Raw genomic sequence first — 26,123 nt, 5'->3', positions numbered from 1 at the left:
AAAGAAAAAAAAAAGCAAGCTCATAGATACAGAGAAGAGATTTGTGGTTATTAGGCTGCTGATAAGGGTGGTCAAAAGGTACAAACTTCCAGTTATAAAATAAGTAAGTCATGGAGATGTCACGTTCATGTTGACTGTAGTTAATAAATAGTGCTGTATCATATATTTGAAAATTGGTAGGAGAGTAGGTCTTAAAAATTCTCATCATAAGAAAAAATATTTCTGGTAACTGTATAACGCGATAGATGTTAGCTAGGCTTATAGTAAATATAACTGTATAACATTGTGATAGATGTTAACTAGACTTACAGTGATTACTTTATGATGTATGCAGGTATCAAACTATTATGTTTTATGCTTGAAAGTAATATAATGTTATATGTCATTATACCTCAATTTAAAAAACTATCAAGAAAGGAGAAAGTGTTACAAGAAAAGCATAATATTCTAACCAATGAAATTGATCAACAAGCAAAATAAAAAAATGTGTACCTACCGTATTAGATATGGATTCATCATGTCCTGATTCTTTCCCCTCAACACACAGGAGTAAATGAAGAAGAGGAGAAGAAAAAAGCAAAAAGCAAGGAGAAAATCAAGTTGAAAAAAAAAAGGAAAAGGTATTTTTTAACATCATTGTTTTTTAAAAGCAGGACAGTAAATCCAGGATGAATTACAAAATTTTATTTTGTGCGTGTTGTCCAGTTAATTTGGCACTAGTTTTTTTTCCTAATGGGAATTAGATAATCAGTTGTTTAAAATATTAAAGTCAGGAATCAAAAATAAAGTTGATATTCAGCCAACTTAATTTTTTTTTGTAGCAAATTAAGGTATAAATAAATAATAGCCACCCTCCCTTCTTTTATGTGTTCTAGAATTTTGAGTTTAAAACATCATCCAGGCTTTCAATTAGATGATGTCTAAATTATTTACATATATATTTTGTCCTCATATATATGAAGTTGGAGCTTAAATATTTGTATTCTCAAAAAAAATTTGTATTCTCAAAATATCATTGCCATGGCTACAAAATTAAGTTATTAATAGGATTTACATGCTCACTAATCATGCTAAAAATTCTTTTAGGTCTCTCAGAACCCTCATCAGCCACCCATGAATTTTTAGTATCAACTCTTTTAATAACTAACTGGTTAAAGAAATTGATCAAAAGAATTAAGAAGCAGTTTCTTCTTTGGTTAATGGGTGCAATTTCATTTATACTAGAATAAACATGTACATACAGACATTTTTAAGGCCCTTGACGCTAGTAATGTCTGACTTGGACCCTAGTTCTCTAATAAAGTAGGTTCTGCAAATCAGAACCTTTACTTCAAAAAGCTTTACTTCATAAAGCTTTTAATATGTACATTTTAGCCCTCAGCTACTTTATAAATTGGAAAAGTTTTCTCTTTCTCTCAAATGTTGGGAGTTAAATAATCTTTAACATAATAACTAATAGGGGGCAGCCCCAGTGGCTTAGCGGTTTAGCACCACCTTCAGCCCAGGGTGTGATCCTGGAGACCCGGGATCGAGTCCCACATCAGGCTCCCAGCATGGAGCCTGCTTCTCTCTCTCTCTCTCTCTCTCTCTCTGTATCTCTAATAAATAAATAAAAAATCTTAAAAAAAAAAACAATAGGGAGGTAGAACCCAGTGTATTTTGTAGTCTGACTCATGTATTGTTGAATGATTTGCATTAGCACAGCAAGATAGATGGCTTATAGGAAAAATGAAAAAAATTTCTTCCAAAGTCTAATATACTTGTTTTATCATAACAGATTATTTATTCAAGACTGGGGTATCACGACCTCCAACAGGACCTGAAATTAAATGAACTTTTCTGGGCATACTTAGCAGAGATTTTGCCACCTTAATAGAATTGTTGTTGTGTGCAGGTCTGACACGGTACCTTAAAAATGAGAATCTGGGACCAAAAAGCCAAAGAAAAATGTATAGGCAAAGAAGCTCTAGTCAGAATGCAGAGGTCAAGCAGAGTCTTTAAAACAGGAAAACAGACAAGAATTAACAATAACAGAATTGAAGAGGGAACAAGAGAATCCTTGAGAAAATAAGCCCCTGAAACAGGTAAAAGTCCAAGTAAGATAGACAAGATGGAAAAAGGAGTAGAGCATTACAGGAAACAAGGGAAAACTCGTGAGTTCCTAAACAGGAAGGTCAGGGAATTCATACGAGTCACTCTGCAGACACAGCCTGGTGGTCTCACGTGTTTATTTTTTTCCTCCTGTGTGTCTTTGTCAAATTTTCTTAGTTTGAGGTTTCACTCCTAACGGTCAGATCACTCAACTATCTCTTGAGATGTTGAAATCTAAGACGGATCTGTCCTGTCACACATTTAGAGTTTGGGTGTGGGTACATGGTTGTATACCTGTTCATACAAGATCTTAAGAGATGGCTTCTCTACTTTTTTGTTACTTTTCTTTTTCTTTTTTTTTTTTTTTCATTTTAAAGGAAGAAATTCTATACTTTTCCCCCTAATTTTGTATCAGATTAATATTAGAAAAATAAAGAATAATGATAAATCATCCCATTTATTTATATTTATTTAAATATCTTTTTTGTAACTAGTCAGAATTACTTTGGAATGCAAGTGCTCATCTGTATCACTCTGCATCTAGAGGATTCAAGTATTCTAACTTGAAAAATCAAAAGAATTAACAAAAGTGCTTTTATTTTGCTGATTTCCAGCTTTCACCCATATATACCAAGGTACAGTTATAGTCCTTTTTATATAATTACGTCTTTTTTTTTTTTTTAGCTCTTTTAAGAGACTCTGCTAACAAGTTACTGCATATGTGAATGAATTGTATATATAATAAAGGCTTGGTAAATGCTGCTTTGTTTACCTTATAAGATTTTGAAGGATATGACAGGATGAAAAACTGAAAATCACAGAAAAAATCATTACATCCTTACTGAATTTAACTTACTACTAGAGTCGAACAGAATAGAGTTATTTGTTTTGTCAGTTTCTGTGGCCAAGGAGCAAAAATTCCAGTCAGTATTTTAAGAGAATACAAATATATAAAGCACATTTTGAGTTTGCTTATACCCCACCTTGCTTCAAAAATGATTTAAGGCAGGTAAAATCCCATTTACAGTGAACCTCTCCAGCCATAAATGCAATTACCAGTCCATGTGTATTATTGCCCGTAGGTCTTATTCATCCAGTTCCACTGAAGAGGACACTTCCAAGCAAAAGAAACAAAAATACCAGAAGAAAGAAAAGAAGAAAGAAAAAAAGAATAAGTCAAAAAGAGGGAAACATCATAAAAAGGAAAAAAAGAAGAGAAAAAAGGAGAAGCATTCATCCACTCCTAATCCTTCTGAGATCTCCAAAAAGTAACTGAATCTCCGGCCTAAGCCATTAAATTCTAAGATTTGGTTTTGAAAATTATCTGACCTTCCTTGGAATTTGCTATACAATTATGCTTTGCAATAAATCACAGGCTTTTCCATATAGACATTTTTTTCATATATGGGACCATTGTCTGGCAATACATTTTTAGTGTGCTGACTCTGAAGTATTGAATCAGTCTTATTACTTGATAGTCATGCCCCAAGTGTGGATATTTGTACCTTCAAAACACATCATTTTTGTTATTCATGACTCTGTGTCTGACTCTAGTGTTATTACTTCATCAGTTGATTGTAAATGGCTTTATTGCAGTCAACACAGGTTATCGACTTAGCACTTAATGAGTATTTGCTGAATCATCAAGTGTCCACCTCCCAGTGATAAAGTGAGGTAGGGGATAATGCTTTGCTCTTGACTCTGAAAAATTTAATAGCTTTATATCCTATGGTAATATATAAAGGTAGTGAAATTTTTCACTGCTGTTTTTAAATTTCAAGCCTTTCTGGATGTCATAGGAGAGGAAGCTGCTTTATTGGTCTTAACAAGGACATTTTAAATCAGTGGTGTTGGCAGGAAGACAATAATTAAAAGACTTAAGGAAGTTTTACCATTACACAAAACACAAAGTGTCTAGTACCTGCCACCTCTATTATTGTAACAATTACAATTTTCTTCCTTGTTTAAAAAGACAAGTGCAAGTGTAGTTCAGCTTCATAGAGTTGATGCTGTGTTGGATAGAATTTTTAGGATAGACTCCTGGGTTGTTTTACAAATGTGCCATATTGGCATCTCTTAAAGTGATACCTCAAACACAGAACTTTTTAATTAGGAGGATGACAGCTAAATCATCATCAGAACTGATTTTTATTGTATTCTGTATGTAAATTTTATGAAGCTTGTTTCTATGAGTAATGTGGAAAACTTTTATAAATGTGAACATAAATATTTATTTGTCTAAAATAATTTGTAGTTTTAAAGCAGGTTTCACACTGAATTTATGGTTTCAAAAAATGACCAGTTTGGGACATTTCTCTCTTTTACTTCAGTCGTAGACCTTAAGCGCAGTGACAAAAATTTAGGATTAAGAATTTTATTCTGTACTTTTTAAAATATAAGAGCCAGGGAGTTGCATCATGAAAGCCTTTATATAACAATGGAAATTTTATATGGGTAAGCATTTTCAAACATATATTAGTAGATATAAATGTTTGTTACATTTTTAATTTCACAATGATCAGTGTTACTTTGCTTAGTATTCAGATAGTCCTTACACCCAATGAGTTAGACACTTCCTGTTGTGGCAGCAACAAACATTAACCAGTTATCATGGCTCGGCACCAAAGACTGCGTATACCTCACTGTGGTGCAGTTATAAATTTTCAAGTTGCTAACTTAAGAGACATGGCTACAGGTGAATTCATTTTTGTGAAATCAGGTAAGTACACGTGACCTCACAGGCTGGGAAGGTGTACTGATTCTTTCTTCATCCAGCTCCTCTCACTGGCATGACCTAAGTCAGACTAGGGGTGCTTCTTAACTCCTCTTAACACGCGCACACCATATTCAAAATCTAGGAAGCTACACCCACATCCCTATTCTAGCACTGTAGCTGAGGAAGCTTTCATACTTCTAGCTTTTCCATAATCTAATTTAGGCAAATGACCTCCTCAAAAAGAAATCCTTTTTTAAAAAATAGTTCTGTCAGTTGTTGGAATAGGTTTTTAAGGGTTTGTTTGGCCTTGCTGTATTTTACCTATTTTTTTAAACTGCATTTTATGTAAATACAGTTCTTTATCATGATGAAAAAAATAAAAAAGCTTTTAAAAATGATTAGAAAATGCTACATGCACAAGGATGACCCCATCCCATTTAGTGTGTAACATGGTTTAAAAAATGCTAATAATTGTAATGAAACAAAGTTAATTCAGGTATTTGTGAGTTTTATTTCTGTTTTTTTTTATTATTATTATTATTATTATTATTATTATTTTTATTTCTGTTTGTTATAGAGATTATGGCTCATTAGATTTGTTTTCTGAATGGGGACACAATAATGGTCCAGAAAAGTTATATAAAATTCAGCACTCATTAACTAATACAGTGTGCAAATTAAAAAATTTTAATGCTCAGTAATTTTTTCCACTAGATTCATTCTTAGAATTATTCTTAAGTAAATTCCCCATAGTATGAGAATAGTTCATAAAATCACTCATCTGAATAAAATTCATTTTACTAGTTTTCTTCCAAAGTAATCTTGTTGTGGGGATAGCATACAAATCTCATTAATAAATTTTAGAAGATTAGTGAAGTTTTCTCTGAGGCAGTATGGAGCAGAGGGAAAAGTGAATTTAACAGTAAAAATTCCAAAAAAGTCCTGGCCTTCCTAACCACGTGTGACTTTCAACTAAATCATTTAATTTCTCTGGGCCTTGGTGTCTTTCATCTATAGCATAGTGTACCCAGTTTCCCTGAGAGCCCTTCCAGTCCTTAATGTATATGCTCATCAATATTTTAGTACAATTCAAGTAATATTATTCATTTTAGAAATTGTTATAAGTAAGCAGGTAGCATTCTATAATGGTAGATTGAATTTATTAATATAACTGTTAAACACATTCAGCTTCTTTAAGCAGATAATTGATATTTGGTTTACATTCTTACCAACCAATGTATGTCATTTTCACTAGATGCATATAGAATTTATGTTTAGCTTTGTATCTGTAACCTGATAATCTGAACACTCTGAGGCTATCACTTTTAGCTGATGGATCTACTGCCCACACATTCCCTTTCTTTTCTCCATATCATTTGTTGGCTAAAATCTCTCCAGGTATCCCTAATTGTTCACCCTTAATACATATCTGTTTACATATTTGATTCTCTGAGGCCAAAACATCAATAAATAAGGAGTAAAACAATTTTATGTGTCTATATTTACGATTCACTCTAATATTATATGGCCTTGTGTCACCTTCAATTAACTAGGTTGCAGAATTATTAATAATGTTGATAAAAAAGGCCATTGATTCCTTTCTTCAGCAAACATCGATTGAGTGCCTGGCATGGCAAACACTGCTAATAAGTATTGGGGATACAGAGATTGGTGAGACTCATTTGCTTCCCTGAAGAGGTTCATATTTGGTTGGTAGGAGAAACAGCAGAACACATCGATGTGTAAGAAGTGCAGTGATTGACCTGAGCATGCTTTTATAGAAACACAGAAGGATACTTAGCCTGGAGGAGTTAGAAGAGGCTGCCTAAAGAAAGTACTGCTTGACTTGGATTTTGATTTGAGGATTAAGGTGGAAGTCCTGGCAGTTACTGATGAGTTGGTACTGTGAACAAAGTCCACAACAGAAAAGAACTAAGGGGTGTGTGTATCAAGAATTGCAAGCAATATGTGAGGCAGGAAGTGGGAAGAATCAAGACAACCATTAGGTTTTCAGGAACACAAGAAAAGTCTTATGTTCCATGTTTGGAAGCTTGGACTTGAATCTATGAGCGATGAGACACCTTGAGAGAGTCTTATGGAAAGAAATGACTTATTGGAGTTTGGTTTCATCCACTTCAGAATCCAATTAAGCAGTTTTTACAAGAAGAAATCACTCATATGAGAAGGTCACACAGAAAATAACCTGAGTCTTTTATATCCTATTATTTGTATGTTCCTATTATGTCCTCTTCTAGACCCACTTGCCTTTCTGAGATTTGATTATTACCAAAAATCCCAGTGACTTGTCTTCTAAAAACACATAAAGCTACTGTATTCCTTATCAGACCCATCCCCAGAATGACCTACATACGTGCATACTTTGAAATGCGTTTTGTTTTAAATGTTTAGATAATTTTTGACTGACTTAAATTCTGTCACTAGGCTAGTATTTGTTCCACCCAAATAAATCATATAAAATATTTTTCATTGTATAGTCTTGGCTCTAATTTGATAAGTCTTCTTGCTTTCTTAATATTTTGTCTCAATCTATGAAGCACAACTGCTTCAAAGTTACAGAGACACATGCCAGTTGACCCACTGATTGAGCCTGGTGGCTGTCCCCTCAGGTAACCTGGGTTGGCAGAGACTATAGCTAGTACTAGTACTAGGACTCAGTTGTCCTTGGGCCATTGGCCTCCAAGGAGAATATGTTTCTTAAGCCAGCATGCTGGTAATCCCACTTGTGAAGCCCAGCATCTTCTGACCTCATTTGTCTCCCCCACCAAATTTAAAAAAAAAAATATGCAGAATGCCAGAGAATTGGGCTTCCTCTCCTAGGACACAACCTGTGACACACGCAGCCATGCCCAGCCCCAGTATCTCTCAAAGGTTAGGAGGAGTTTGAGGGACCATGAGCATTTTGCTGGCCTTGACCAGTTTGCCTGCCAACTGTCATTTATGGCATCTGCCCTTGCCCTTGAACAACAAAGGTAGAACTGTACCAGTGCCTTAACTTTCTCGACCTAGTTTTTTACCTGATGCAACATCTGACTATTAAGATAATTATGAATATCTGTGTATCAAGACAGCCAGTGTGAAATCCAGCACAAGCAGTAGATGTTGCAATAATGATCTGGAGCTGTGCTCTCAATATAGCCACATGTGGCTGTTTAAACTTAGATTAATTAAATATAAATGTATTCTTCAGTTGCATGAGCCCCATTTTAAGTGCCCAGTTGCCACATGAGGCTAGTGGCTACCATGGACAGTGCAGATGAAGAAAACATTTCCATCATCCCAGAAGCTTCTACTGCACAGTGCTGGTCCAGGAGATAACCCAGCTCTTGGTAAAAATTTTGACAGCCAAATGGTCAAAAGTTTGTAAAACCTGAACATGACCAAAAGCAATAGGACATTCCTTTTTTTTTTTTTTTTTTTCCTCTTCTACCAGAGAAGCCATATTTGACACATTTTGAAAGGCTAGTCTTTCAACTACAGGTATTTTATACAACACAGTAGATGTGTTGGCGGAGCCAGCTTTTAAAATTAATCCTTATTTCCTAGTGAATTCCATTAGAAAACAAGGTCCGTGTTCTTGTAATAGAAATCACACTTAGGAATAAAAATCTTTCAAGACAATTATAATTTGCAGAAAGCATAGTTTGATTTCTAGGTGTCTAAGTGGTATTACTGCAATAGCCTTAGGTGGAGCTAGAGACTTTATTTTTTTTTATATAACTTTCATTATAGAAGTTCCATAGAAACTTCATCAGTGAAGGATTTTTGTTAGGGTTACCCTTTTGGTATGTAGAAAATATTTGTCATGCAGATTACACATTGTGAGGGAATGTTACTGAATGTTAGCTTTTATAAAGACAATATATTCATTTTGTGCCCAGCAAGCCCTCTAAAAAAGGCATGGGTTGATCTCTAAGAGACCTAAGAACCTGCCACCTCTATTTTGTAAGACCATTCCCCCTGAGATTTCCCCTATCCTCTACCATCTCATAAAAAGAACTGCCTCTAAGTATCAAAAGAATTGTGAAATGTTGGTGATGTGACAAATTTCTCATTGTTCTGCACTGGCATAGGCTTGCTTGTCTGTGTTATTGATAAGTTCTTTAATTTCTCATGAAGTATTAGCCTAATTTCATGTAATGCAAAAATATCTTAATTAGCAAATAAAAGTAAACTCCACATGATCAGAAACCTTAGTAGGTTTTTTTTTCCTTAGTAGGTTTTTAATAAATTAATTGAATAACTGAAAATGCAGCTGTGTCTTGCTTTGTGAATTTTTAAAAAGCATAATTACGAACTGTATTTGGAATGCATTCTTTATTTGTATGGCTCCATCTCTGCAGTGAGCTTTTACAACACAGGCTGTTTAATAATACACAGTTTTGATTTGTGTGGTATCCATTTTTGGATCTTGAATTACATCATCAGCTTCATAGGATGTTTCAATTGTTGAATTTGATGCTGCGTTTGAATTGGGGGCTTTGGTTTTCCTGTTCAGGTTGCCTGCAAAACACAAACCAAATGAAATAGTTATTTGAAGTTATGACATAAAATTTGGCTTTTTAAAATGTGTGCTTAAAAAATACACTTTGGAGCCGTATTGAAAATATGTCTTGAAAACACTCCATGGATGAGTGAGAATTGAATCGTTTTAAAGTTGTTTTTGAGCATTTCCTTCTGAAAGTCAAATTAGGGAAATGATAACAGAAGTAAGAATTTCATTTCCGTGCTTACCTTTTTTTATTTTTTTGCCTCCATGTTTCCATGGAGGAAATTACTCATTGAGAAGAAGGCAACAATTTCTGGGTTGCTAAATAAAAGTGTGATTGTCCCTGTGCATAACGAACAAAACTATACTAAAGCTAATCGTAATAATTTGCAACACTCTTAAGGCTTTGCCATCATAATCAGTTTAGATGTAATGTTTAAAAAGAAACACATTTGTGGGGAATCCCTGGTGGCTCAGCAGTTTAGCGCCTGCCTTCGGCTCAGGACGTGATCCTGGAATCCCAAGGATCGAGTCCCACGTCAGGCTCCCTACATGGAGCCTGCTTCTCCCTCCGCCTGTGTCTCTGCCTCTCTCTCTCTCTCTCTCTCTCTCTCTCTGTCTCTCATGAATAAATAAATAAAATCTTTAAAAAAAAATTTGTGCCACAATCACAATCTCATTCACTCATTCCATGTAAATATGAGTCCAAAATGCATAAGGGTAGAGGAATATGGACCTTTGCTCATCACCAAAACCAAACCTCATAGCAAAGAAATGGATTATTCTTCAAGAATGATTGTTAGAAAAGTTAAGGGCGCTCCTGGGTGGCTGAGTTGGTTAAGCATCTGACTTGATTTCAGCTCAGGTCATGATCTCAGGATCTTGAGACTGGAGCCCCATGCCTGGCTCAGCACTCAGCATGGAGTCTGCTTGAGATTCTCTCCCTTTGGCTCCCCCTCCTTCCTCCTCAGCACCCCCCTCCTCGGCTTTCTCTCTCTCAAAAAAAAATCTTAAAGAAAAGTTATTGTATCATATAGTTCACCAACATATCCAAATTTAAACAACATAAATATGTAGAAGCAGTAGATTAATCCCCGCTGTCACTAATGCCCTCCTGGTGCTGAATCCCTAGCCCAGTTCACAGTCCGCATGTCTGACCTACTGGCAGCATTGTCCTTCCTTGGTCTCCAGGATACCACCCTTTCTTGACTCCCCTCCTCTTTCTCCATTGCTCCTTCTCAGTCTCTTGTTGGTCCCTTTTTCTTCTCTCAGGCCTCTTAGAGTCAGGAGTGCCTCAGGGCCCAGCGCGTTGGTTCCTAGCCCCATCTTCCTCCCCAGTTAGTCTCAATTAGAAAAAATATCTGCTCTGAACCTCCCTTAGAGGAAGTGGGATCCATTGGCCAAGAGGTTCCCCTATTAGAAACAGCTCCTTCCTCTACTGTTTGCCACTTACATCTTTCAATGTGTTCATACTGCCTGGCTTTGCTCAGTTATAAGTAATTGTACAGACTGCTTTCCAGACCCCGTCAGCATACCCCCACGGTGGGTTGATTTGGGACCTCAACACTCGCAGGGCAAGATTATTTACAAGTGGTGAAGAACAATGTCTCCCTCCAGCTCCCAGATCCTGCCCACAGCACTGAAACATGGGTGGCACTGTTCTCTGAGCTCACCTTAAAAGCATCCGAAGTTTAAAGCATAGGGCCTGGAATCGTTCAAAAGATGCCTTTATTTCATCACTTCTGAACTTCTGTGGTGGTAAAGTACATGTTCTACTTCTCAACATTCCATCATAATGTTTCAACCATATAATGTGATTTTTTTTTTTTTTTTTTTTTAGAAGTTAATTTGTTGTAGGCACAACATTTTCTAGCCTGGTAAGTAGCTCTATGCCCAGTCAGCAATCATTATCTGTTAAATGGAGTAGGGAAAGCTGGCATGAAAAATCTAATAAACCGATAAATTTGACTTGACTGTCACTTGCAGAGTGGAATTTTAGAAACTAATAGATGGAAATTTAACTACCAAGCACTTCAGTGGTGGAATTTATTCTCTGTGGGGGCCACTGAAACTATTTTCCTCTGGGAACATTTGAAAAGCGAAAATATTTCTAGGTTTGTTTTTCATTTGCACAGCAATGTTTGGTTAGTCCTCTTCAGTATTCAGCAGGTAAAGATAAAAGATCAAGGATAGAGGGTGTAAATTAGTTTCACATCATCTGGGTGGCTTTTGCATCTTACGTAAGCATTTCTTGACACATCTAAAACTTAAGATTTTTATTGGAGTTTCTGAAATGCTGAACTGAATGTTGGTTAATTCTAGTCCTTTGTGTTTCCTAAGCTTTTTTACAGACTTAGATTCATAAGTTATTTCAATAAGATTTTCAAGGTGTTTTTATCTACCTTGTCACATATAGTTTTTGTATTTTTAAAAAAATAAATTCAGGAAGTTATTTCCTAACTTAGAGGTTCTCTCTAAGAACCCCTTAGCTTGGGGTTCTCTCCTAGTCATCTCAGTTATGACAGCCCCAGTTTCCATTATGTATTTTCTGGCAACAACCGAAAGAGTTGAACTAACCTATCTACTGCCCTCTGAGATTTCAACGCTTGCAAAATATACTCCAGTGTTACGGGTTTCTCTTCATCAGGGACTTGTAAAGACACCCATTCTCCAGCCCTGCCTTCTTATCTCCTTGGCTACTGGATCCTTCTAATCAGTGTAGGCACAAATTTGTTTTTTAGACTGGCTTCTGACAGCAAGGCAATTCCCCTCACGGAACCAATCTGCTTCACAAACCAGAAAAGATTTGTCAGAAACACCCTTCCAATGTCACTGGAAGCAGGAATTTTGATTAGCAAGTTAACACCCCTAGTGTTCACTCCCTTCTCACAACTTATTAAAAAAAGAAAAAATCCAAAGGGGCTTTCAATGTGTATCCTTTCTGGTAAGTCAGAGTAATTGGACATAGAGAAAAACCACTGCAGTGAGTAGCTATCGTGGTAACAAGAGTCCAGCCAACTGCACCTCTTTGGAATCCTCTTAAAAGAGAAAGCAAGAAAAGTCTGAGCAACCTCACCTTTTCCTCGTTTTGCTTTGATAAACAGATGCTAATTTTTTAGCCAACAAGGTAGAAAACCAGCTGCCTCTTCTTCTGCCCCAGGATTACAACATGGACTGGATTTTAAATAAATCTATCATTCCATGGAACTCCCAAGGGATTTGTTACATCTAAAAGGTTTTTCTTTTTTAATTCCTCCTTTTCCTTACTGAATGCAGATTGTGAGGCTCCAACATTACTGTTCTTAACTGGGTTTGACATTAGTTGTTCTTTCCACAGCTCGTGGCCCATTTTCTTTTTCTTTCTTTTTTTTTTTTTGGTGTCTGGTCATCAGAGGGAAATCTCAACCTTCCTTTAATTCTATACCAGGTTATAGAATTATACCTCTCAGACTGGCATTTAAATTAAAGCTTTGGCCTTTGCCAAAATTCAAATCCAATTCCTCAGACAATCTTTGCATGTATCCTCCACAAAGTACGCCAATAGAATTTTTTTCCGATAATAGTTGAATTTTGCATTCATTTTCTGAACCATTCCTCGGGAATCCATTTATCTTATAACTCATCTGTGAACTCTGCCCTTGCTTGCCATTTTAAAATACCAAAAGAGTGCTGGAGACCCCTGCAGGTCTTCCTCTCTTTGACTATCTGGCCGGAACTGTAATTAAGCTTTTCTGCTCTCATCTGCCCACATCCCCCTAGCTTCTGTGTCACATTCTCCATCCTACAGCAGCTTCTAATTCCTAATTAGCTGGCTCACTTTATTGCTGAGTGGAAAATCTACACATCTGACTCATCCCACAGTTCCTCCTAGGGAAAACAGGCAACCTTAAATCTACCCTAAGTGTGATTGATTTGCAAGAGGATGTTTTCCCTTCGAATTTAATATGGCCCATAGGCTGGATCTGAAGGTAATGGTCAAGTGGGCAGAACTTGCCTAGTGACCTACTGATCTATTGTGTTTTCCCTGTCTCCTTCTCCTGCCTTAAGAATATATAGATATCTCAGATAAATACACTTTAAAATTTACTGTAAAAGCTACAATCTTTGACTTGCCCTTTTGCTTTATCCATCCACTGATGAGTGAAGGCAGTTCTCTCCAGAAATGTTTTTCCTATCCTCCTATCCTCTTTTTTTCCACAATGAGCTTTCTTTTTCTTTTTCTTTTCTGCATTATTAAATTTTCCCAACCACTGGTGAATAACATAAGTCAAAAATAACTTAGTGGATATTTAAAATCCTTTAAATGAATTTTCACAAGAGACCGGCTTCTGTTTTGTTTATTGGTTCCAACATCAGCCAAGATTGCCTAACCCTGAGCCCTGAGGAGGACCCACAAATACTAAATGTGGCAGTAGCTCTGCTGAGCAATTTGATCTTCTACATTCTAGGAACAAAAACAGTCATAGGAAATTATATGATTATAATTATAATATGATTATGTTATATTATATATAATAATATTATAATTATATAATTATAATTATATGATTTTAAGTAGAAAGACCCCTTTAGGAGACCTATTAACCTTTTCTGCCATTGAGTTCAAGTTACCCCATCTTCTACTAAGATCTCAGTGAGTTCTTAAAGACTTTCTGAAACAAAGAATGGTATTACAAAATAAGTTGGCAGCCTACTGAATAAGAGTTTTGAGCAGGGTTTTGTTGGAGAGGTGTTAAGGCTATTAAGAAAAATAGATCCCAAAGTTATCTGTAAACTTAGTGCAAAACCCATCAAAATACCACTTGATTTTTAAAAATATGGCGTGATTCAAAAATTTATTTGGAAGCCTGAACATTACAGGAGTAGCGAACAAACTTTGATAAAGAAGAATAGTGGTAAGGGAGGAAGGAGAAAGTCTTGCCTGGTCAGATATTAAAACCATATCACTACCACAATTTTTAAAGTATATTATTAGCTTAAGAATAAATGGATTGATAAATTTAACACAGCAAAATAGCGTTCAAAAAATTTTGGACACATTTCAAAAGAGCAAAGGACCCAATTTAAAGGAGGCTCCCACAGGCCAAATCTGAGACAATGTAAGGATTAGAATAAATGATGACAGTAATAGAATATTTTAAAACAAAGAATCTGAGTCCATACTGATCTTAATAAATAAACGAATAGGTAAATAAATAGGGGAGAAAAAATAAATAAATAAATAAATAAATAAATAAATAAATAAATAAATGAGAAAGGAAAGCTCTTCCTTGTAGTAGAATAGCAACCAACATCAAAGGAATGTGAGGCTTGGAAAGTCACTATTTTATAACTATTGTAATAATAGGTCTAAAATTATTTTGAAATTTTGAATGGGGACACCTGGGTGGTTCAATGGTTGAGCATCTGCCTTCGGCTCAGGTTGTGATCCCAGGGTCCTGAGATCAAGTCCCACATCAGGCTCCCTGCAGGGAGCCTGCTTCTCCCTCTGCCTGTGTCTCTGCCTCTCTCTCTCTGTCTCATGAATAAATAAATAAAATCAAGAAAGAAAGAAGAAAGAAAGAAAGAAAGAAAGAAAGAAAGAAAGAAAGAAAGAAAGAAAGAAAGAAAGAAAAGAAAGAAATTTTGAATGAAAAAACTCAGTCAAGACCCATCAATGAATGGATGAAAATTTGAGAAGGAACAGAATATTTTCCATCTCAAAGTACCTCCTCACAAAGTACTTAGTAATTAATAGGGAACAATCGTGACTTTACAACATACTAATCCAGCAAATACAACCTTAACCAACGAATCAAAGTTAACATCACCTCTAATGGGACAAAACAATATTATGTGCTTCCTTCTATGATGCCCTGAAAATATGATTTCCATGTATTCCTGTCAAAATGTATTATCTCTCTCCAATCATGAGAAAATATCAGACAAATTGAAAGACACTGTACAGAATAACTGGTTTTTGCTTTTCAAAAATGTCGAGATCATGAAAGACAAAGAAAGGCTGACGATTAAAGGAGGCTAAAGAAATATGACAACTAATTACTAGACTAGATGAGGATGAGAAAAACATCGCTATTAAGGATATTGGCAAAGTCTGAATATGAACTGAAGATTAGATATTACTGTATCCATGTTACATTTCCTGACTTTGATGAACATGCTGTAACTATGTAAGAAAAAAATCCTCTTCTTGGGAAATACTGAAATATTTATGGTTAAAAGGCACGATATCTGCACAATTATTTTCAAATGGTTCAGAAAATATACATTGAATGGAAGTCAATGATAAAGAAAATGAGGCAAAACATTAAGAAGAGGTATACAACCTCTATGCAATTCTTGCAATTTTTCTCAAAGTGTGAAATTATATCAAAATAAAAGAATAAAAAAAATTACAGCACTCTGTCAGTAAAGTGGAATTATTCTATGACAAAGGCATTTACTTATTGGCAAACAAAGATGTCAATATTGTCCAGTGGAAAAAAAATGCGTAAGACTCATCCCTCCTCCCATTTTGTTAGATCCACTTGTGTATAGATGCATGCCAAAAATCCATGAAAGAATTCAACATGGTGTTCATAACCCCCATCTCTGTACGGTGCAATCACGTAAGACCCTGTTTCTTTGTTTCCCCATATTGTCTCATTCTCCACCAACAAAAGTGAATTGAAAGAAAGGTCTTTCTTTCCAGGTGACTCTTCCAAGAAGAAGAAACAGAGCAGACCATTCTGAGCCAGGCCCAGTCATGTTGTGCTCACGGGCAGAAGAAACAATGGCATGATCCTCAGATGTGCTTTCTCAGGATTCTATAGGTAATTTCTATTTTTCTCCTAGGCAGCCACACCTTACTGAGGATTTGCTTGCTCTCTCTCATTTAGATCGCCTGCCTTTACAAGAGAGACCACGGGGTAGATACAGGCTTGGAGTTTCTACTACCTCTCTACAGCTGTATTGTTCTATTTGTGCCAAGCAGCTCTACTAATATCTGTCCTTTCAATTTCCATCCCAAACTCTGCTTCCAACAAGCCCTGTCCTTAGGCCGTCACCACTCCCCCCACACACACACACTCCCCCAGCGTGTCAGAACCACAGGGTGGATGTGCTTAGGCTTCCTGGAGCTCCAATCTTCTTCAGATATGAGGAGGAAAAGATGTTATTATTAAAGACAAGCCTTCACATTCAGCCAAATGGAAAAAAAAATGACATAAATTTTATAAATAAGATGGGAAAAGGGTAAACATAAAAGGGGAACTTCAAATAATTTAAAGCTGAGATCATGACCTGAGCTGAAGGCAGACACTTAACTGGCTGAGCCACCCAGGCACCCTTTCTTTCTGATGTATACAATTTAAGCTTTTATACATTTTGAATTGATCCCGAAAACATCAGCTCACTGGCAGTGACTGCAGTGTTTCATTGGGCTACCTCCAGGGTACACTTTGTGGACAGGTACTGTCGCCAAGAAATTAATTACCCTTTAAATTGTGTCCCATCATCATTTTCTTCCCTCTTTCCATGTTTTGAGTTATGCACATTTCCAATGCCCCATGTGTTCGTAAGGGGCTCCCTGCACAGCAGGGAGTCTGCTTCTCCCTCTCCCCCTGCCGCTCCCCTGCTTTTGCTTCTCTTGCTCTCTGTCAAACAAATAAAAAAAAATCTTTTTTAAAATTAAAAAAATAAAACTGACTTAGGGCACTGCACTTTGGTGTTTCTATAAGTGACAAAAGTCTAAGTCTAGAATAGTTTAATAGACAGTTTTGCCAAGTGTATCTTTATTGGGTTTTATTCTTTTTTAAAAAGATTTATTTATTTGAGAGAGAGAGAGGGAGAGAGAGAGAGCATCCACTTGAGCACGAGTAGAGGGAGGGGCCGAAGGAGAAGCAGACTCCCTGCTGAGCCCAAGGTGGGGCTCAGTCCCAAGACCCTGAGAGCATGACCAGAGCCTAAAGCAGATGCTTAATCGACTGAGCCCCCCAGACACTCCAAGCAAGGTTTACTGAGACATAGTAAAGTGATAGTACAAAGCTTCTGAAGACAGAGGGGACCCGAGAGGGTTGCCCACCCTAAGTCAGTTTTAGAATGCACACAAAAACATTTTTTCCCCTCTAAGCCATTCAAATTGCCTGTAATGACAACAGTCTCAATTATAAAAATTTTATAAAAATCTAAAATAATGGGAGGTCGACTCTTAGGAATAGGTCACTTTGAAAGAAGAGAGTCGTAACAGACAATACCAGTTTCCTCTGATGTAATATTCACTTGCTTGCTCTTCTGCAAACATTTTATTATGCCCTTGACCTTGAAGGCATTCTTTAAGTGGAATAAAGACTTTTTGTTTTAATAGCTAGAACACGGGAATCTATTCCTAAGTGGAACAGAGAATGCATATTTCACAGCAGCACCACAATGTTTGCACTTTAAAGGATCACTTGCAAATATAAACCATCTTCTTTACCTGTCTCAGTAACATGTGGACTGCCTATTTTGTTTTGGGCTCCCCACCATGTCTGATTTGGTTAAAACCAACCCAAAGAACCCAAATCACTTCATTTGAAAGCAGCAGGAAGGTGGTGATCATATAAAACCCTGCCTTGTCAACAGCACACAATGTTTTTGAGAGGAAGGAAGCAACTCCTTCTAACTACCTCAGAAGGGCATTAATGGATCTCCTTATCTAAACAGCAATAAGAGGACAAGACTTGAATCAACAAGCCAACTAATTCTGTCGCTTGGTTCTCGGAGCCAACATGAAATAACATGAAATAACAACATGAAATAACATTCTGGAGCAGTCCCTGAGATAAATCAGGAAAAACAGCCAACTTCTACTTAGCACAACGCACTGCACAGAGGAGACATTCAATGACTGTTTGATGACTCTACAGGTCACAATAAAGATGTCCCTTTGATCATCTACTATAAATTGATCATTTACTTCATTCAACAAACATCGTTAAGTGTTCTAGGCAATAGCGATACAGTCGTAAGGAAACAAGATGGAAATTATTACTTTCTTGGAACTTACTCTCCAGTGGGAGTGGAGAAAAGTTAGACAGTAGATAACTAAAATATATAGTATAGTAGTGCTGACCGCTTAGGAGAAAAATAGAAAGGGAAGGGTGTGTGAAATAATGAAGGGGAGCTAAAAAGCCAGACAGGGTGACCAGGAAGAACTCCCTAGGAAGGTGACCTTTTAGTAAAGATGTGAAAGACAGTGCAAGTCACATGGCTATCTCAGGGAAAAGCCTTCTGGACAAGGGTGGCAGCACATGCAAAGGCCCTGCAGCAGAGGAGTTTCAAGGGACAGCAAAGAGGCCAATGTGTCTCCTCCACACAGGAGATGAGAGGAATGTGGGTGGAGAGGGCAAACCGCAGAAGCCCTGATAGGTCCCAGGTAAGGCTTCGGTATCTAACAAGACAGATGGGAAGTGATTAAGGTTTTGTTTTGTTTTTTTGTTTTTTGTTTTTTATTTTTAGCAGAGAACTGACAAGACCTGGCTTGGGTTTTAGCAGCCTCACTTTTCCTGCTTTGTGAACAGCAGACAGCAGGGGAGCAAGGGCTTAGCTGGGAAGGGGAGCTATTTGTTTTAAAATGCAGAGTCTGGGGATGCCTGGGTGGCTCAGTACGTCCTCCTGCTCCTGCGTGGAGCCTGCTTCTCCCTCTGCCTGTGTCTCTGCCTCTCTCTGTGTATCTCTCATGAATAAATAAATAAAAATCTTTAAAAATAAAATAAAATGCAGAGTCTGGAGTTCCCTAGGTGATTCTTAGGCATAGCAAAATTCAAGAACTTCTACTTTAAATTATCTTGAGACAAAAATTGATTTTATGATCTAATTCTTTGGTGATCACCAATCCAGTGCTGCATTTTGCGAGCGGAGAAACAGGATCTAAACTACTGGACTCACTTCAACGAACAACCTGTCCATTCAGCCGCACAGTTCCAAACAGCGCTTCAGAAAAAGATCCGCCAAGGGACCCTGGCCTCTTGCTCTGTGATGCAGGACACCCTCTGGGAGAGATCTCCTCTGCAGAAAAGGAAAGTAGAGCCAATGCAATCATTCAGTCACAGTGTATTTGATAAGGTCACAGAGCATGTACTCCATAAATAGAAGTTTCAGGATTCAGCCCAAGGAGGGCATCTGAGCAGGTGACTTTCCAAAACTTTTTAAAGTAAACTTTTCAGTTCCTTTTTAAGTAGAAGTTGGCGAGCACTTGTATCTTATTCTAAATATATAGATCCTACATTTTTAAAAATATTTTTATTTATTCATGAGAGACACAGAGAAAGAGGCAGAGGCAGAAGCAGGCTTCCGGGATCAAGCCCTCAGTCAAAGGCAGATACTCAACCACTGAGCCACCCAGGCGTCCCTACATCCTAAATTTCTATTAAAATACACTTTAAGTATGTATCTCGAAATGTTTGATTACTACTTTTTAAATACACCAAGAGAAATTTATATTCACAAAAGTCACAACAATTCTTTCTGATTGAATTTCGTATGCTAACGGTTAGCATTTGTGTGACACTTTGTAATTGAGATGATGAAGACCCAGTTCCACAAACCGTACATAAAAATTTCTTTCTAACTCTATAGGCACTCTCCACACAAGCGCACAAACACACATGCACGTGTGTATCTTCACTAGTGTGTAATCCATTCAAACACTGTCTTCTACTGACTTTTCCTCTGCTTTTATTCCTTCTGTGGGCCTCTGCAGTATTTTATGGGCCTCCCCTGAATACTGCACCCCTCAAACGCTCAGAGGAAAGCCCAACTGACCACTGACTGACCCATCTTGAGCGATGCAACCCTGAGAATTAACCACCAGAGATTTTGCTCCTCTATTCAACTTCTTTGGCTCTATCAAAAACAAAGTTAATTTTTTTTTAACTCTAAGAGGATAAAAACCTTCAAAACGGAAAGAGACTTAAACATAATAGAGTGGATCTGCTGGATCCATGTGTTGGTTTTCATGAGAACATCTACGTCCTGCCACTCTGTCCTCTGGCCCAATTTCTCGAAGGGTTTTCACCGTTAACGCCTGATTTCATGTGAATCTTTTAAAAGGCGCCTAACATACCGAGTTTTTGAAAAGCGTTCCTTGTCAACGGTCTGATGTATCACCCAGGGATGGGTGATCGTTTTGAATCCCATGCAGGGAGTTGGCTACGAATCACAGACACGGATTACCTTCTCGAGTGGAAGACGCCTCTAGGTGCTGAAGCTGGAGGCCGCTGTCTAACCTTTGAGGCTTTGTAGACAGAAATAAGTAGCACAGGACACAGACGCTGATGACAAAGGCAAGTAGAACAAGGGCAGCAGTTCCCAGTCCAACCAGGGCACCGATGCTGGAGGAGACAAGAAGAACATCCTCAGTGTCGCACAAAATGGTTTGCACACACACCCTAGAGGGCAGGTTTGAATGTTGTTCATTCTTGCTCCAGGCACTCCTAGCCAAATTATATGTTAGTACAAACGGCCTCTGATTGGAATCTAAAGCTCACCTCCTGCCTTCCGCAGGTTCTTACATTTTCTCGATACATTTACATGGTAACGTTAGTAATAGAATATCATGCGAGCTCAGATGGCAGGTGGACGGCCACATGATTCTCTAAATACCGCAAAGGAACCTCTGTCAGTGTATGTTAGAAGCAAACATCGTGTTCACCAACAAAAGGGGAATTAGCAAAATACTCTCTGGGACAAAAGTAGCAATGCAGATGTAGAACTTTTCTTTTGGAGACGTGTATGGAAGAGGGCACCTACCAATACATGAAGCCACAGCTCTTCCAAAAGAGAAGAAGGTTTAATGAAAGGGAAGCAGTACTTATGAAATGTATATAAAGTCCAGGTTTAGCTGGGTTTTTCCTTTCTAAAAGAGCATAATACCAAAGGCCTCTAGTGCCAAGGAAGAAACCCTTGTGCTTTTCTCCAAAAAAAGGGGGGGGGGGGAGGATATCTGATACTCTTTTCTCCGCATTAACTTTGTAATAATTCCTTCCGAGCAGTTATCTAACACTAATCGTTTGAGAGGTAACACAGTTTACATAAGCCTGTGAACTTGATACTTTTAAATAGGAAAAGGATCTTGGAAAAAAAATTATCTCGAAAGACTAATAAGCTTTCCTTATTATTTTGCTTTCCAGTGTATGTAAACATGTAGAGAGAGATTTTAAGCTGTTCAAGAGCACATAGTTCTGTTGACTTGCCCATAGTGCAGTGCCCCCAACAAGTTTGAGATGTACCCAGGGAAGGAGGGAGGGGAGACTCTGACCAGGGATGCTACGTGTGTTAGGGCTCTGGGAAGAAGGAGAACAAAATCAAAAGCGAGCCGCTAAGCTTATTCCATTTATTTTGATTTTAGGAGATAAAGCCCTTCTGCCATTTAGAGACGGCCTCCTTGGCCACAGACTTGGAGTCAGACATCCAAAGACACGTGTGTCTGCTATATTCATGTCGGCCCCTACTGAAGACTGGATAATTTTGTGGTTAGAGTCAGTACGTAGTTTTATATCTAAATTGGACTTCGCCCTCGCTTGTGCACTCTGAGTCCAAAGGGTAGACTCCCTGGCTCTGGCAACTCCGCTTTCATGTTAGTTTGCACCAAAGTTGACTTTTGTAGAGTATATGCATCTGGGAACGTTAGGACTATGCACAGACGCAGGGGAACATAATCCACTTAATTAACATTAAGTTAATGCTGCCTAAGACAGCTAGGCTGCCGCACATCTAGGAAGATTCCTGAAATGAGAACAGGTTATTAAAAAAAAAAAAAATCTTGAAAGTGAAAAAAGTAATTTAGTCAATTTAAAAGTCAACTTAATTAAATTCAACATGCATATTGTGAGCTTTCAATGTGCACAATTGAAAAACCAGCCACATGATTTGAAGGAAAAAGCAAAGCATGCTGTTGCTGCTTTCTATTATAAGGAAAGAAGGTCCTGCATAATCTTGGACAGTTAGTGTCACAGTTCCACTACGTTGGAAATGCTGCTTCGTGTGCACAAAACTCTAGATACATCTCCTAAAATATTCATTTTGGGAAATACTTACTGACCTCATGTGTTGCCCTGTGCAATAGGTATTATTTTCCTAGGTCCTCAAAGCAGGTTGCCAAAGGAAGCCCTGAGAGGTCAGGGACTTATTTGTAAGAGATGAAAGGATGCTGTGGGAGGATGGTGGGGGGCTGGGGGATGCAGAACAGGCCAGATGATCCCATCCTCGCAGCATCCTGGGCTCTGAAGCTGCAACCACGTTCACGTTACCTTTCCCCGCCTTAGCAACTTTGCTTACCTGGTAGTAGCTGTGCCCCGCCTTTCTCCAGCAGCTGCAGAATCTCAGAACCAATGCTAGTGGCTTTAGGAATATTTCCCTCATGGGGACTATTTTAAATTTGGGTGGAGAGCAAAGAATAAGAGGGAAATGAAGCTCTGAATTTTTACTTCCCCAGTGCGTTCCCAGCGCTCAGTAACTCACAGGATCCCCAGGCTTAACATGGCCAACAGATGCCATCAGTTGAGATGGTTTTTATGCCTCCCAGGAGCTGAGCTCTCCTGTCCGTGTTGTCCAGGCTGAATGAAGACCCCAGCTAGCTAGTCGTTCTCTGTGCCCTCATAAACCTATCCTCTGCTGCCTGTCACTTTGGAACTATTCAAGGGTCTGAGAATCCCAGGCACTTTTCTGACTGAGTTTGACTTAAGAGTTGCCAGTCTCTGTTGGAGGTGCTGCCCTCATTATTAACACCTCCAAAGACTCAGAGCTGGCTTCCAAAAGTGCTATTTTCCAAAAGGCCGAATGATATGCAATACTGATTACTTGTCCAGATGAGAGGGATAAGCCACCACTATTTTCTGAGATTTTGTCCCACTCTGGCCACAATACGACGTTGTCACCTGAACTGACTGGTTAGCGACACTCCTTTGGAGGAGTTTTTGAAACTCACAGTATTTAAAAAAAAATTATTTCATTGCCTCCAGAAGTAACAGTTACAGTCAGCCGTTGGAGACTGGACAAGTGTGACAAATTCTGGATCATGCTAGAGGATTAGAGAAATAACACTCTTCTGCTTGCTAGCAGCGTCTCTCTCTTGTCGGGCATCATCAGCTCATTGGTTTGTGAGAAACCAATGAAGGTGGGTTGGGAGTTCTTTCCCGTTCATTCTCCAGGCAAAAACCAAAGGATGGAGTTCAGAGGTTGCAATCTTCTGGAGTAGAAAGGGGCAGGGGCGGGGGGGGGGGGGGAGCATTTCACAGTGAAAATACCTGCATCAATAGTAGGTGGACTAAGTAAAATTGCCATCATAGGAAAAAGAGGCAAGGAAGGCTCCACCTTAGAAAGTCTCCTGTCTGGGGTCCCTCGGTGGCTCAGCGGTTTAGCGCCTGCCTTGGGCCCAGGGTGTGATCCTGGGGACCCCAGATCAAGTCCTGCATCGGGCTCCCTGGATGGAGCCTGCTTCTCCCTCTGCCTCTCTCTCTGTCTCTCATGAATAAATAAACAAAATCTTAAAAAGAAAAAAAGAAAGAAAGTCTCCTGTCTTGGCTCCAGGGGCCAAGTGGCCCACGTGTTAATCAAGGGGTGTCCTGTAAAGGTTCTAAGGAGCGGGTATCACAGCAAGTAAAACTTTCCCTCTGCCTGTGATCCATCAAATTAGGTTCAGGGTCATCTGAAAAGAGCAAATTTGGGGAGTCCAGTCGCTCTACGCGCGCGCACGCCTCTTTTTGATTCCTCCACACCCTCCAGGAGACTTTAAACCTTTTAAACACTCCGGTCTTCGGTGAATACCTAAGAAGGCGCCCCCCCCCCACCAAGTGTCTGTCTCCCCCTTTGTATTCAAATGCACCAAATGTCCGAACTAATGCAAAAGAGCGAGAGCTGTGCGCGCCTGCCCCCCCGCACCCCGCACCGCGCACCCCGGCGCCCAGGGCGCACAGCCTCGGGGGTCCCTCGGCCGGGCCGGGGGTGGGGGGGGCGGGGGGTGCAGCACCGGGCGGGTCCCTCAGCATCCCCCCCCCAGGGAGCCGAGCCTGCACCCCCCCCCCCCGAGCATCCCCCCGCTCCATCCCGGGCCCGCCGCCTGCGCACCTGAGGCTCCACATGTAGCCGTGCTTGTAGGGGAAGTAGCTGCCCGGCTCCCCGCAGCAGTACTTGAGGTCTGCGAAGCCGCAGCAGTAGCGGAGGGCGGCGCCCTCGCCGCTCCGGGGGCACTCGAAGGGCTCCACGAAGGTGCGGTTGAGGCTGTAGTAGCCCGAGCACACCCGGCCCGCCTCGCTCATCGCGGCCAGGCTGCGCTCCTGCGGGGGGGCGGCCTCCGCGCGCCCCCTCCCCTCCCCTCCCCGTCCGACCCTGGGCCCTTCTCCCACCGCGGGGTCTCCTGCTCGCCGCCTGCCTTGGGCGGCTCCTCGCGCTCCCTGCACCGGCACCCGGGAGCTGGGCTGGCCCCGCGGCGCGCCAGGAAGCGAGCTCACCGCAGAAGTGCGGGTGTGGCAGGTGCCTGCCGTCTGCACAGGTGCAGCCCGAGTTGCCGCGCCGCCTGCCCGGGATGGGGGGGGCCCTCCGGGCACGCGGAGCAGGACGGGTCCCCCCACCCTCACCCCCCACCCCGCAGAGCCACAGCCACTGCGCTGCCCCGGGAGCTGGGAGGGGGGGTGAGGCGCACCCCGACTTTGAGAAGGACGCGCGACGCCCTAACAGCTGCCAGTTCAAAGAAATCAAAGAAGCAAGGTTTTTTTTTTTTTCACCCCAAAGCTGGCCGTGCGTTCCGCATTCTGGGAAGCAGAGGGAAGGACAGGGGGCGGTGAGGACCTGCTGCGGAGACGGAGACCGGGAGAAGGACAGGGGGGCAAAGGACAGCTGGAGAAAGACACCGGCCTCCGTGGGGAAGCGCTGCAGAAATTTCCCTGGTTCCCCCTCTGTGTGGTGTTCTCACTTAGGGACGCGGGTGCTCATAAGGGTGGGAAGGGATGCGGTTGTATTGAGCAAACCCCTGTCGGTGTGCAAAGAAGAAAGTGATAATAGCCCCAAGCTGGAAAAGGAGGGGACTGTGACATTGGTCGCATTTGCAAGACAGAAGAGCGGTCCTTGCCCTTCGTTTTCTGTGTCTTTCCCTCCGGCCACAGGGTTGATTGGATGTTGCGATGATACCTTGTTGGGCTCTGGGTACTTCTGTACAGTCTGAACACTCCCAAAAATGCTCCCGAGCCTTGTGGAACCCGGTTAAGTCACTCGGGCGCAGTTGTGGGTCCCTCCGAGTTTGCTTGTAACCTTGGTAGGCAGAACCAGAGCGGCCAGAGGACTGCATGCTCCGCATCCCTGACGGGAGGCTCTTGAGGCCTCTACTCCACGCCGCGTGAATCCTGAGACTCACCAGTCCGGCCGGTGGAACAAACTATTGCAGGCATCCTGTAGATCATAGGTGTGCTTCCTCTGCTCCTTTTATGTGGGTCTTTTCCTGGATTCTAGTAGTTTCTTGACAGACATGTGCTCATCAGTACTCAGCTGAAGACTCAAGAAGATCTTCCAGTGACCTCTCTCTCTCCAGTTCTCTCTCTCTGTCTCTCCATCTACTCACCGGTACTATGTCTTGCCTTTGGGGACCCTTGTCCTGCATGACCTGATACCCATGTTCAGTACCTGTTGTTTCTCTCATTACTGTGGTTGAATGTTTTGGGGCAGAAGGGCTAATCTTGTCTCGGTGAAGCCATTTTAGCTGAAGTGGGCCAGGCGACTGGGCCTGATCCAGGGGCCAGTTGGGTTCTCTGTCTGTTCTCTACCCTGGCGACAGGAATCCACAGGGAGCTGGTCTGCAGA

The 26,123-nt window shown here is 40.2% G+C and overlaps 2 protein-coding genes across 3 annotated transcripts in view; one reads left to right on the top strand and one right to left on the bottom strand.

Moving 5' to 3' along the window:
• SREK1IP1 (SREK1 interacting protein 1) overlaps positions 1-9,009 on the top strand; it is a 48,759-nt gene extending 39,750 nt beyond the window's left edge. The window contains exons 5-6 of the mRNA XM_038529582.1: positions 548-620; positions 3,174-9,009. Coding sequence (XP_038385510.1) covers positions 548-620; positions 3,174-3,363 — 263 coding nt within the window. The 3' untranslated portion in view covers positions 3,364-9,009. The remainder of the gene's footprint in view (positions 1-547; positions 621-3,173) is intronic.
• A 121-nt stretch (positions 9,010-9,130) lies between these two features.
• On the bottom strand, positions 9,131-24,852 carry SHISAL2B (shisa like 2B). Of its 2 annotated transcripts, XM_038530713.1 has the most exons (4): positions 24,399-24,852; positions 20,508-20,665; positions 19,221-19,340; positions 9,190-9,328 (listed from the first exon to the last, which is right to left on the bottom strand). In XM_038530713.1, exons 1-3 carry the CDS (start codon positions 24,587-24,589, stop codon positions 19,222-19,224), a joined length of 468 nt encoding a protein of 155 aa, XP_038386641.1. In that variant the 5' UTR covers positions 24,590-24,852; the 3' UTR covers positions 9,190-9,328; position 19,221. The 2 variants fall into 2 exon arrangements, with proteins under 2 accessions (XP_038386640.1, XP_038386641.1); XM_038530712.1 differs by lacking the exon at positions 19,221-19,340 and having other exon boundaries at positions 9,131-9,328; positions 24,399-24,851.
• Between the last annotated feature and the right edge of the window lie 1,271 nt (positions 24,853-26,123).

The sequence above is a fragment of the Canis lupus genome, chromosome 2 (assembly GCF_011100685.1).
Source record: "Canis lupus familiaris isolate Mischka breed German Shepherd chromosome 2, alternate assembly UU_Cfam_GSD_1.0, whole genome shotgun sequence".
NCBI classification, from domain to species: domain Eukaryota; kingdom Metazoa; phylum Chordata; class Mammalia; order Carnivora; family Canidae; genus Canis; species Canis lupus.
Note: the sequence above shows the minus strand (reverse complement) of the source record. Positions and strands in the feature narration are given on the sequence as shown.

Bases quoted from the DNA above. Each gene is read 5' to 3' on its own strand.
- SHISAL2B (XM_038530712.1), bottom strand. From the start codon at position 24,589: ATGAGCGAGGCGGGCCGGGTGTGCTCGGGCTACTACAGCCTCAACCGC. The intron at 20,666-24,398 runs GTGCGCAGGCGG...TGTCTCCTCCAG, and splicing joins GGCTACATGTGGAGCCTCAG to CATCGGTGCCCTGGTTGGAC. The intron at 9,329-20,507 runs GTAATCCGTGTC...TGTGTTTTGCAG, and splicing joins GGCGTCTTCCACTCGAGAAG to GCAACCTGAACAGGAAAACC.